The following is a 13,855-nucleotide window of genomic DNA, read 5'->3' as shown; positions in this document are numbered from 1 at the left end:
GGGTTGAAGGCCGAACCTTCCCTAGGCCGTACGAAGGACGATCTATAGTCCTCTTATAAATGGGTCCAAGTCGAGGTTTTCAATTCCTGCCAATATGTAACGTTGTAACGTGCAATGGCCTAGAGGGTTGTGTGCTACACAGAAGGGCATATAGACTGATTGCTACAGATACAGATACAAAGACTTCTTGGTCTTTTGCGTCCTTCCTAGACGTCTAACGGGAGGTCAGAGCCCCACGCACATAATCTTTGCTTTTCTCATTGGCCATCCGGTGATCCTGGTTTGCGCCCCAGGAACTTGACCAAACACACCGGGTCACCCCTTCTCTTATCAGTAAGCGTGTTTGTTTTGTAATGGACAGGGTTTTGTGCCCGAGGCTTTCCGATGCACGAGACCGAAGGCTTAACTTTCCCATTCAAAGGACGATCAGTTATTCAGTGATCCGGCCATTGGCCTGTAATGTTCCCAGGAACTTGGCCTAGCACACCGGGTCATCCCTACTCTTATCAGTAAGCGTGTTTGTTCTTAATGGACAGGGGTTTGTGCCTGGGGAATTTCCCATACACGAGACCGAAGGCTTAACCTCCCCACTCAAAGGACGATCTGATCACTGAACTATAGTCCCTTTACAGTAGTGTCAAAGTCCACTCATAAAACATAACTTTATGAAATGCCAGGTCCTCCAAGCTAATGTGCCATGGCGAAAGGCAGTTATATCTACTGATTGCTCAAAATACAGAAACAAAGGCTTTTTGGTCTTGCCCTTCCTTCCGAAAGTTTCAGCGGGAGGTCAGAGCCCCAACACACTTAAAACTATCATTGCTCATTGACCATCCAATGATCCTGACTTGCGCCCCCGGGAACTTGGCAAAGCACACCGGGTCACCCCTTCTCTTATCAGTAAGCGTGTTTGTTTTGTAATGGACAGGGGTTTGTTGCCAGAGGCTTTCCCATACACGAGACCGAAGGCTTAACCTTCCATCTAAAGGACCATCTGATCACTGAACTGTGTATAGTCCCCTTACAGTAATGTCCAAGTCGAGATTTTCAATTCCTATCAACATGTAACGTTGCAGCGTGCAAGGGCCTATAAGCTTGTGTGCTACACACAATGGCAGCTACATTGTTTATCGACTGTTGCTCATTGACTGCTCCTGACATGTCATATCCCCAGGAATTTTCTCAAGCACACCGGGTCACCCCTACTCTTATCCGTAAGCGTGTTTGTTCTCACCGGGCAGAGAATAGTGCCTGGGGCTTTCCCATGCACGAGACTGGAGGCTTTCCATTCCATCTGAAAGACGATCGGATCTCTGAACTATAGTCCCGAAGCATTACAGAAATGTAACGTTAGCCACAAAGTCCAGAAACATTACAGAAATGTAACGTTACAAAGTACCAGGACAAGTGTGCCGCAGGCGACACTACACGTCCGGTGTCACGCCCGGTGTCTGTTCCTACCAATATTGTGTTTGTGCCAACACTGTTTGGGGGTTTCCAGTATACCTGAGAGGAGAAAAGTGCGTCACTCTCGTGGGGCGTGTTAATATTTCCAAACAGAAGTCTGGAGTTTCGAAGGAGCGTTCGCGCTGTAGAGGCCAACCCTAACAAGACCCTAAACCCTATTTAGAATATTGTTATAGCCCGTTATGCTGTCCATTGTAATGTCTTCTCTTTGTCAGTAGGGCTAGCCCTTTGTAGTAGCCACAGGCTGGTTGGGCAGCCCTTGCTGTGTGTGCTTAACAGCCAAACCAATAAATGAATAGAGCCTAAACCCAACCGTAACCCGAACCCCAACTCCACGCCGGCGCACTACTCCTCAGATAAAAAATCTGGTGGAGCAGAAATTCGACGCCACACCGGGCACTGGTAAATCTTTGCACTCTATCCAAGAACAGGTTACTGAGATTGCGTTCCTAATAAGATGATATCTGTTCCGTGCGTTAGGTCCACTTTTGGCTTGCAGACAAGTTCGATCAGGGGCAGCCATCTTTATTACCCATTACCACTTGCGATAACGGCCGCAGGTGATCATGGGTAATATAAATCTTCATGGAGAAGCTGAACTCTCTATGAACCCCAACTCGAAACGAGAAAGATAGCCTTCCCTTCATGGATTGTTCAGTCGGTCGAATATAAAATTACTGTCTGAATCATCTGAGTTACGACACTTCTGACAGCGTTGTAGCGAGAAAGGTGACTAATGTACACTGCACGAAATCCAATCTTAAAATCAGGCCTAAGAGCTTGCGTGAAGGTTGCGTTTTTCACGGAAGTATGCTTTGCATATGCTTTGCATGTTTTTATTTATTCATGAGTAACTGATGTTTAAAGATCAGAGTTCGTGTAGTGTACGTAGAGTTTGAACGAGGAGGCTTAATTCTATACACCGTTGCTTGTAAAGAAAAGGTGCAAAAAACAAAATGGTTCTGGACAGAATGAATACAGTATTTTTGTAACGGATTCAACGAGTGGAACGAGTAACTTAACGCCCTGCCTGGCACGGTTGCGACGGCTCCCACCGTTGAGTCATACCGTGCCAGGCTGGAGGCCTGCCCGCCTTAGCCTGGGACCTCCTCCCCCCTACTTTGCCCCTCGCGGGGTTATTTGGGGGTAATCGAAGTTGAAGTTGAAGATTTGTTCAATGCAAGGGCATATTTGACCACTTCTAGGCACTGATCATGAACTAAGTTGATGGAAATGATTATGCTAGGAGATGGTGATGAACATTGATTTTGAAGCCATGTAAGTCTTAAAGATCAATTCTGGTAAAGGTGACTTGACACGTTTCCGCTTAGTAGAACATTCATGATGAGGGGGGTTCGCGAGAGTGTGTGTAGGCATCACTCAGGCTTTAATCGTGTTCACACCGAAGGTGGCAGGTTGATGTGAACATGCTGGCACAGAGGTCGATTATTTTACAGGTGACTTGAACCACTCTACTTGAAGAGAAACATTTCTACTTGAATGGGCATCGGTATACTACGATAGGTTGTATGAGAGTTAAGGTGCATATCAGTCAACCTGAAGTTGTGTCAAAAGTAAAGCCAAAACGGAGAGTGGTGTGTGAAAAATGCGTAGCAATCTGCAAACAGGATGTGAAGATGCAGGCAAAGAGATCGATTATTTTACAGGTGACTTGAACCACTCTACTTGAAGAGCACATTTGTACTATAGTTGAATGAACATCGGTGGATGTATGAGAGACTTACGTTGTATATCAACTCAACCTGAAATTAAGTCTAAACGTAAGATGGTGTGTGGAAAATGCATGGCAATTTGCAAACAGGATGTGATGATGCAGGCATAGAGGTCGATTATTTCATAGGTGACTTGGACCACTCTTATTAAAGAGAAACAGTACTATAGTTGAATGAACATTGTTGGATGTATGAGAGACTTACGTTGTATATCAATTCAACCTGAAATTGAGTCTAAACGGAAGATGGTGTCTGGAAAACGCGTGGAATTATGTAAAGAGGATTTGAAGATGCAGGCACAGAGGTCGATTATTTTATATGTGACTTGAACCTGTCCACTTGACGAAAGAGAACCATTTCTACTTGCATGGACATTTGTGTACTACGAAAGGTCCTATGAGAGACTTATGCTGTTTTATTCATTGGCAAATGTCACTGTGACAATACATTACACTGACTCCCAGGCAGCGTGGCTGATATTGGAGAGTTAACAGATAGGTACAGACAGAAATAGGACATAGGAATGGCAATATGCGTTGTATATCAGTCAACTTGAAATTGTGTTAAAACGAAAGGTGGTGTGTGGAAAATGGTTGAAATATGTAAACAGGCCGCAAGCATTCAGGCAAAGAGGTCGATCATTTTATCGGTGATGACTTCAACCACACTTGAAGAAGGAGAAAAAAAATTCTACTTGAATGGACATTAATGACTAGGATAGGTACATTTCATGTATGATTGCGGCTAATTGCGACTGCAGGGTGTTTCTACTACTGCAGCAGTAGAAAACAGTGGACTACTACTACTAGGTCGTATGAGAGACTTACGTCGTCTATCTGTCAAGCGATATCAAGCTGAAATTGTAAGATGTAAGATGTAAGATGTGTTTTATTGGCTTTTCGCAGTTTACATACACTGAATTAAAAGACCAATGTACAGTACGTTCACAATTTACACTGCTGTCGGCGTACATATGTAATGTAACCAGCTGCTGCCGTGCCGCGTGCCTGCGAAGCTGGTGTGTTACGCCGAATGGCGGTTATACCGGCTATATAGATACAGATACAGATACAGATATAATCATATTCATATATAAAATCCGGTATATAAAACACTTTCTAGACAATATTGTTTCTCCAACAAAATTAGCAACATTCGCAAATATGGTGCAGAAAAATATAACGTTACAGATCTATTGTTATAGATCCAGGGCGGTTCGGTGATACCTCGTGGTGATTTGTAAACAAGATAAGAACATACAGGCAAAGAGGTTTATGAATGTTGAGGTGACTTGAGCTTTTGTACGCAACCGAATGTGTTTTCTCCTTGAATGAAGATTTACCGTGACGGGTTCCGAACAATTTTTGTAATGTTAGTGTTGAAAGCCGAGGCGGTGAGTGGAAACTGCTCGACACTTCGTTAACAAACATACATGTTTGATGAATTCAAATGTGACTTCATCTTTTTTACCCGAAAGACTACTTTCCTCTCTGCGGGAACATTGCCTGTGAGTGCAGCGCACGGATCACTCTGCTGATAATGTTTCTGTTGAAAGCAGAGGCGGTGAGGGGAAAAACGCGTGAAACTGTGTTAACAAACATACAGGTTTGATGAATTCAAATGTGACTTGATCTTTTCCACTGGAAAGAACTCTTTTCTCCCTGAGGAAACATTGCCTGTGAGTGCAGCGCACGGATCACTCTACTGATAATGATTGTGTAGAAAGCAGAGGCTGTGAGTGGAAAATACGCGGTGATTTCACATTAAACTAAGATATAGCCTGGGAGGTTGGTTTCTGCTCAGCTGACCTGAACTGCTCTACTTTATAGACACTTTGCTGCTCGAGGGACGGTTTTTGACTGGGGTAAGTCTCGTGAGAGAGCAGTGTTATGTATCAGTCAACTTGTGAATGTCTAAAAACCAGAGTCTGTCAGAGTGTGAAAAATGCGTGACGACTTTTTAGAAGGTAGCGAACAAAAGTGCAAAGCTTGATTATGGTGAATGTGACCTGGAACACCTCAGGCAAAAAAGAATTATATACTTTATAGAATCCAATGCAGACTTTCTTTCTACTTGATAGATATCAGGCAAAGCAGTTTACATATTACTAAGTGTGTATACCACTCCAGTTTTGATCATGCTTTATTTGAACAGAGGTGGTGAATGGAAAGTTAATTGTTTATAAAACAAGACGCCATCATAGGTGCAAATATTACTCTGAAGGTGGCTTGACCCACTTCAAAAAGATTAAGCTTTTTTTGCTTAACGGAAGATTACCCAAACACAGGAACACGTGTGTATTGCTCAAGTCTGTTAATGCTTAAACAGAGGCGGTGAATGAAAAGGTGACTTGAACCACTTCACAAAAAAGAAGAAGACTTGTTTCTACTTGATAGAACATCACCCAAATCAGGTTTGCATAGAAACACGTGTATGATTCAACTTGTAATCGTGCTAATGCGAAAGCCGGTCTATCGGAAGCGCACCCTCGTACATTAGCGGTTCAAAGGGTCGGGCTGAAATGGACATCGATTTTCGGCTCAACTGGAAAAAAAGCCAAGGACTTCACTCTAACCCCGTGATGGACCTAATCTGTAAGAAGTGCTCAAGCCTTTGGAGCCTAATGAAGTAAACTGAAAACAGGGATAACTTTAAAAGACGAGCTTCTCTTTCATACACGGTCCAGCTAATGGTATTTGCCGATGAAGGATACCCTTATTGCTTTCGAAAACCGAGTATATTAGTTGATTCGGAGAGCAAAAGGAAACGTCCCTGCGGAAATTCTTTTAAAATTTTGCTAACTAGTCATGGTGCTCCAACGACCAAAAAAGAGGTCAAGGGATAGGTGTGGTGAGGTGAAACTAACGAAAAGTTGTAGTAGTCTCTACCGGACTACCTACACTGGGAGATCTACACTGACTGTAGGGAAAATGATTTTCCAGGGAAGTTTGTCCGACCGCGCAGTTAGTGGGGGAAATATAATCCTTCCCGCGGAATAACTCTCCTGTCCAATTATCCCCCTTTTTTGCCGATGAATTCTACGACCTATATATACTCCCGTAGGCAGGCCCAGTGGAGGCTAGAGTTATAAGATTTTCTCACCTTGTTGCATCGACGCTAAAACCAGCATCAAGAATATCCACCGGGGCTGAGTTCTAACGCATGCGCAGTCCATGGTGCTACTTCCTTGTAAGACGTTCTGAAATCCTCTCAAGACCACTGACGTCACCTTAAGTCCGTTACCTAGCAACAGAAACAGATAGCATATTAAATGATGGTGAAATGATTTTTTTTGTATTCCACCGAATGTTTAAAAACAGAAGCTTGTGTAATGTTAGCCTTACCTTATGTATTACAGTATCATAACTGTAACAACGGTTTCTGCTTTCTGTAAATGTACATTTTGTTTCATATTTTACTTGCTTTATTTGCATGAATATATTTTTCTGGGCTCTGGGTATGATCATGAATATTGTATCACTAACATAGATCCGAATAAAATCATTGCAAACCTACAAATTCATCGATATGATACGTGATATTGCCCCAAACGGTGGCATCTTGAATTCTAGCTTCAATGGCTCCTTTATGCGGGGCCACACGCAGAAATGAAACAAATCCGTTCCCTAACTAGAGCAGACACTCGCAGTACATACATATGTACAGATCGGGTCACCCGATCTCTTCCCTCGGGCACAAATCGATACGCGGCGCTAACAGACATCATTTGTTACATTAGGGTCGTCGTGACCTCTGCCCACTTCTGACCCCTGACCTTTCCCTCGCGCCGTCTGCTGAACAATTCATCATGCTAGTAAGTTTGACCCGCAGAAAGATGTTTATTCAAGAGAAGGCACCGTCAGCAACGACTCCCAGGTCTTTAGAAGGTATACAGAATGCTTATGTTACACACACCCGGTGAATATATGCTGTAGAGCTCGTCCAAAGGGGCAAAAGTGGCAGACAAATAGCCGAGAGATTCTGCCCCCTCCCCCGTTTCAAAACTTTAAAGTTCCCGCCAAAACTGTGCTGACGTAACCCTTGGAAACATTGATATCGGATTCTGTAAAACGTTTCATAATGCTTCTCTTGTTTGACATTGTTACATAATTAACGTTATGACATGAATGAATTTTTTTCTAAACATTGCAACGTTTTTTTTTATAGATTTCTCGCTGTGTAACGTTATATCAAGCTGTTTTATAACATACAACGAAATTAGATGTCATGCGATACAATAGAACATAGTTCCATTTTACTGTCCACTGATTTATCAGCATATGTTTTAACGGTGTCTAGTCTGGCGTAGCGCTTTCCCGGCTGTGTAATGATTTCGTCTCAGCCATAAGCTAGAGATTCACGGCGACAGTAAAACTCCTAATAACCGGTAAAACTCACGCGATCCGCGAAGGGCCCACCGAGCTGCACCCGGGGGTGGAAATTGGGTTCCCAGTCTGACAAAGACCCGGAAAATTGAGTGTCGAAAGAATTAGATGGTTTTTCCACTTCCGATTTCATGAGATTCATTTTGTCTTGGGTATTATGAGAAAAGGGTAGAGAAGAGAAAAATTATAGCAGCGCATGATGTATAAAATGTCAAACTGACGGACGTACTAAACTGTATGCTACTTATACCGACTGACTGAGACATGAATAAGAACTTGCCACGACTACATATTTATTCCCGTGATAGAATCGGGCTTTTCACTAATTAATTAGTTCTTCTCTACCACTAGCACAAAGGCTAGCAATTACGGTACAGGTCTCTTAAAGGCACCCAGAGCATTTTATGAGGTTTTGAAAACTGGAAATATTCTAGTTGCTGTAATCTTTATGAAATTGACATTTAATGCCACTGTTTACCACATTTGCATGCGGATTTCTTATCAAAAGTGCTCAAAAGCGGCACAATAATAAGCTACATGGTGATCTTTTAGTTTCATACACCTTGTGTAAATCATACCAAAGCCCAACCCACCTCCGTCAAAACGTAGAAATGCAAAATTAAAACATAAAAACGCAAATATTTGACGGATATGCAGTCACTCTCTCATTGGTCGAACCGCTGATTGTGATGGACAGTCAGAATCAGTCTATTAGGGCGTGGATTTTCTGTCAGTTTTCACCACACAACGACATCGTATCTTTAAATTTGCTCCTTTAATGTCGATATGTAATGGTATAGTGTTATTGAAACTTACCATGTGTAAGGAATGACTAGAAATCTGAGTTTTTTTATTCAAGTTTCAAGCCTCATAAAATGCTCTGGATGACTTTAATCAGAGAGCTTTAAACGATGGAAATATAACCAACCGAGGGCCTGCGAAGTATAATAGAACATCGAGTATGTTACGCCAAAGAACGGTTATACCAACTTGTTAACCAATACAGATACAGATTCTAGTCAATGTTATGAATTGCAAATCTAGCACGCAATTATGGACAAAATACTTCCATTATCTATCATTTCTAACTGTGACAAGACCAGCTTGAAATATTCGCATGAAAATCTGAATCACACATAATCAAACAAAAATAGTGCCCCAATAGACTTCAACTGCAGTGCTTTACAGTAATTTACACAACGAGTTTTCTACATTTCTGAATTCAATTTTCCCCAGAAAACGACTCGGTTTACAACGTGCTAAACCGGAAGTTATGGGTGCTTAAAGCGGAAGTGTTTACGACTCGCTGGGCAGAAACTATCCACGCATGATCATCGGCCGTGATTAAAGACGATCATTTATGTCGGAATAACCGTTTCCTGATTTGTTTACTGTGATTGGGACTCAACAAAAGGGTGACGAAGAGTTTTGTGTATGACATGCTGTAAGGACGTTTGCATTGAAGGGAATCCAAAAAGGCTATCTTTAAGTGCCAGTGAAATTAAATTTCCTCTATTCAACAATTTGTCAGATGTATTGTATATTGGTTGAGGAGCCGGCCCTGTAGATCAGGGAAACCATGTTTCTGTTGCCGGCTCCTCATAGATTTTGAATCTGTGAAGTTGAATAAATAAATAAAAACTATCACGGACGCCATTCACTCAAATCGGTAGTTACAGTATAGTAGTAAAGATTTTTCATTTTCTTGCTTTCGCAGTGCAGCCTATGATGATAGTAAAGGAGGGCATCTACATCAGGGCCCACCAACCATCCCTAAACCGAGACGGGTGGCGGCACAGACTTCCTGGCACCTTTGACCCACTACCGGAGTGACGTAGTCCGTAGATCGGTGAGTGACGTGAGTAGAAGTACTGTATCAAAAATTTAAAGTTGAAGGATATTTCCTAACAAAAAATCATTATAATCAAACTATGTGACGTGCAGTGAGCTTGCCAGTTGAAAATGTCTCACAGTCTTATACCTTTGTATAGGACTGTTCACTTGTTGCAGAACAGAGTGGTAAGCTAATTGGTAGTGATAGCTGATTGACAGAATTACAGGGTCTTCCCTTAGGTCTTCTAAGACCAAACTAAAAGTACACACATGCCATGTAGAATCAGGTGGCGTACAAAGGCATATACCATCATGTAGAATTAGCTACATTATTGAGCTTATATGATGCTAAGTTGGCTTTCCTGTGGGCACACAACAAATACCATACACATATTAAACAACCATGGAAACGGTTGAAAAAACATTCACAAATTTGTACTTGACTTCATCTCCATGCTCAACATTGACAGAGCACATATCCATGACAACCGCGTACGCCGTGTAAAGTTTTATTCCGACCGGCGCCCTCTGTTTTTCCGCTTGACATTTTCCAGCACGGCGCTCAGTTTCCAATATCACGGCTCAGACTTAACATAACACATGCGGCTTCACTACTCCTGCCGCAATAACGGCGCAAGGTGACTGTATAATCGAAACTTTCCATGTGGAAATACATGTGCAAGTGCCAGCGGATACAAGAGAGGTCTCTGTCCAGAAAGAGCTTCAAGCGGGGTAAAAAGTGGTCTTGTTGCTCTATTCTATCTTGTGTATCTGTATTTTATCTCTACATTTGTGGAATTTCGTCGCTGTATTTCATTTGAGTTTCGTTTTAGTCTCCAACAATTTTCACAATCAACAAAATACACCAACCAGTCGACCAGCCAAGTTACGAATACCCCAGAGAACCAAGGCAAATACGCTTTTAAAACATTTTCGAGAAAGTAAATACATTACCAATGCTTCCCGACTCTAGCCTCCGATGCAGACTCCTCCCGGAAGGCCAGCAATAAGAAAAAAATGTAATAGTATAAAAACTGTAACTTGAAAAAGAAAACAGCCGGGAGGAGTCTGCATCGGAGGCTATCCCGACTCCCTCAAAGTTACACCACGCTCTACACACCGCTTCAGTGAACCGCCGCGCCGTCTCGCCCTGTGCCTGTCACCAATATTGCAACCCAGCGTCCCGTGCGCTCCGTGGCGAGCTGTGCGTGAAGCACGCGTATGGCATCATTTCCGTGTCAAAATTACGTACGTAAAAAACGTCACGTTTTGGGGTTTATACGTGACGTATTGAGGGTCAATACGTCACCTATGAAAGGCCTACGTCACGTATGCCGGAACGTACGGATACGTGACATACATATGGTTTTGCAATTTCCGTGTCAAAATTACCTACATAAAAAAACGTACGATTTCTCGTCCAAACGTCACGTATAACAGGTCATACGTCACATAAGGCATATACGTCACGTACTAAACGTGACATACATATGTCGTGGCATTTTTAGATCAAAATATCGTATCTACGTAGACGTCACGTTTTGTGGTTATACGTTACGCACATAAATGGGTTATGTTAACGTACCACGTTAACGTAACGTATGTAGGCCCTTCAAGTTATTATAACAAACAACGTTAACATAACGTAGTCGTAGTTATCATAACGCATTACGTTAACGTAACATAGTCATTTACGTTATCATAACGCAGAGCGCTAACGTAACGTACACTAGAGTGAACCTTTATAATAGGCGTGTTCTGTTTACGTCATTGGTTTATGTTGTGTATAACGTCTACGATAGACGCGTTCTGGTGACGTCATCAGTTTATGTTATGTACAACGTGTATGATAGACTTGTTCTTGTGACGTCATCAGTCTATGTTTTGTAAAAGCCGCAGCACACAATGTATTAGTGTGGGTACAAAGTAGTACGGACACAATTTTTGATGCCTGGCTAGAATATCCTATGTGAGCATTAGCCAGATTTAAACTGTGCCGTGGGATATACTATCTGAATTGATGAATTGAATTGTGAACCATTCTGTTCGTGTATATTCGAAAGTGCGCCATACTACGCGTCAACCCGTTCATTGAGTGAACTCAACAGATAGGCGATGCTCTTGTCGACTGTCCGCATCAAATCGTCGTCCAAATGCCCGAAGGTCGCGTACAGTCTTCCTATCCTCTGCCTCGTATTCGCTCAGACTTGACCACAAGCCCTTTGCGAAATCCTTCGAGCGGCTCTTGAAATGTAAATCCTCCAGGGAACGGGGAACTTTCTCGTCCCGGCGCAGAGAATCGTAGTGGACCTCGGAGCGTGCACGTCCGACCCGACACTTGCCAACGCCATGAGGTCCCTTGTGTCCCTTCACGGGTAGAGAACAAGCACGACTGTGAGTACTTGGAACCTGCCATCATGGATCCTAGCGCGATGCCGGAAGCGGTGACCTTGAAGGACGAAGACGAACACGAGCTAGAAAAACTTGAAATTTTAGAGACAACGGACCGCTGTGGCCGGCACGCACCCTTTGATCGCCGAGTGACTGTCGGCGGAAGTGGTCTGAGCGGAGATGCAGACGGGGGGGGGGGGGGGGGACACGTGCTCAGGACCCGTATGTCGGGGGCGGAGCTTGACCACGGAGACGCCAGACTACGCGTCAACCGTTCCATGGTGATCAGCCATTGGTTGGAAATCAAGGTGGTCGTGAGCTCGCTGCTTGTGTGGATTACCGCCCAGCGGGCCGGGTGACAGTTTACAGTTCACCATACTTTCTGTAAAGACGCATTGCATTATCAGAATATGAATTTACATGAATGTTATAGCCAACTTGATGGATAAAATATGGGGAAGAATAGTAGAGCATCTGTCATCGATTGTGTAACTATTGTGACATTCGTCCCATTCTCATCCATTTGAAACCTGAAATTGTTGTCTGGCCTTGTTTGGATCTGAAATGTTTAGATTTATGTGGGTGAGGATATGGAGGGATCACTATGTACTTCTGTGGAATACTGCCATACGGAAATAATGTTTTGGTCTGTCTATTACAATGTAAAAGCAGTGATGGGCGATGGTTTTAATCCCATATATGACCGCGGCTACAAGTACCCGCGAGAACTAACAAACACAATAGCTGCCCGTACACATCGATTGTACTCGAAGATTCCCTCTCATGAACTTTCCAAGCCCCTTTGTGTCGATTTTGCAGACACTCGGGCAGATCACACAACAAGGTGGTCTTTATACAACCATCAGAGAATCACACCTTTTTGTCTCCAATTGGCTTATCACAATACAAAGAGAGCGGCAAAAAAAAACCGGGTCACTATCTTCTACTCTCCAAGCAGAGGTTAGTGGGGCAGATCGTCACCGTTTTATCATATGCCCCGTGGTTTTAGTTTGGATGGGGCTAGCGGACAAAAAACGGGGCATATATTATGATAAAACGGTGACGAGCTGCCCCACAAACCTCTGCTTGGAGAGTAGTAAGGGACAATTAGAGAAGCCCGCGGCCGTCGCTCAGAAAAAAAAAGATCTTTCATTGCCTCCATTGCAGACTCCGTCCGGCCAAGGAGGTTGGTGAGGTTGTTTACTTTCAAGTTAAAGCTTTACTATTACATTTTTTTGTTATTGCTGGCCTTCTCGGTCTTCCCGGACAGCAATAAGAAGAAGAAAAATGTAATGGTAAAGCTTTAACTTAACAAAGAAAACAGCCGTAAGAGTCTGAAATGGAGGCTAGATCTTTCAACCAATATCGATCTTCTAGGAGCTCTTCACATCTGCTTTGAAGCCCAAGCATCTGCTTGGATCACAAATACCTGATGGATCCCAAACATCTGCTTGGAGCCACTACCATGTGCTTTTCTAGATAATTTTCCATTGCTCCCAAGCAGATCTATAGGTCCCAACATCTGCTTTGAGTCCCAACATCTGCTTTAAGCCTCTATTATCTGGTCGGTGCCAGCCCTTTTTAGCTTTCCACGTCCGCTCGCCACGACCCGCTACCTGGCTGAAAAAAAGAGCTGACACTCAGCAAGCACTCAGGCTAGAAAGGCATATCTATATATAGAAAGCACATGTTAGTGGCTCCAAGTATATGTTTGAGCTCCAAGCAGACCCTATCTCCATAGCCGACCCCCTTCATACAGCTGACTCTATTTGGCCAATTTCTACTATTTTCCCAGCGACCCGCAGAGACTGATAGAGAAACTTTTATTGTGAGAACATTTACAAGGCTCAACCATAAAACCTCCTTGGCTCAACCAAGGCGCGAACCTCCCACTGGGACGTGCGCGGGTGACTGGGTTTGTGCCAGAAATCGGTCATAAAAAGATTAGTAACCCGGACATTCGAACCACGCGCGAGGAGGGGGGGCGACAATACAAAAGGTCACTATTGAATAGAAATATTCCGCCCTGTTTGAGTTATCGCACAT

At 43.3% G+C, this 13,855-nt stretch overlaps 1 protein-coding gene across 1 annotated transcript in view; it reads right to left on the bottom strand.

Annotated features, from left to right (window-relative positions):
• LOC136444890 (protein turtle homolog B-like) overlaps positions 1-13,855 on the bottom strand; it is a 145,827-nt gene that overhangs the window by 31,671 nt on the left and 100,301 nt on the right. The window contains exon 2 of the mRNA XM_066442647.1: positions 6,303-6,443. Within this exon, the coding sequence (XP_066298744.1) occupies positions 6,303-6,375 (73 nt within the window). The 5' untranslated portion in view covers positions 6,376-6,443. The remainder of the gene's footprint in view (positions 1-6,302; positions 6,444-13,855) is intronic.

This window comes from Branchiostoma lanceolatum, chromosome 11 (assembly GCF_035083965.1).
Source record: "Branchiostoma lanceolatum isolate klBraLanc5 chromosome 11, klBraLanc5.hap2, whole genome shotgun sequence".
In the NCBI taxonomy this organism is placed as follows: Eukaryota; Metazoa; Chordata; class Leptocardii; order Amphioxiformes; family Branchiostomatidae; genus Branchiostoma; species Branchiostoma lanceolatum.
This window is presented reverse-complemented; position numbering and strand designations above follow the sequence as displayed.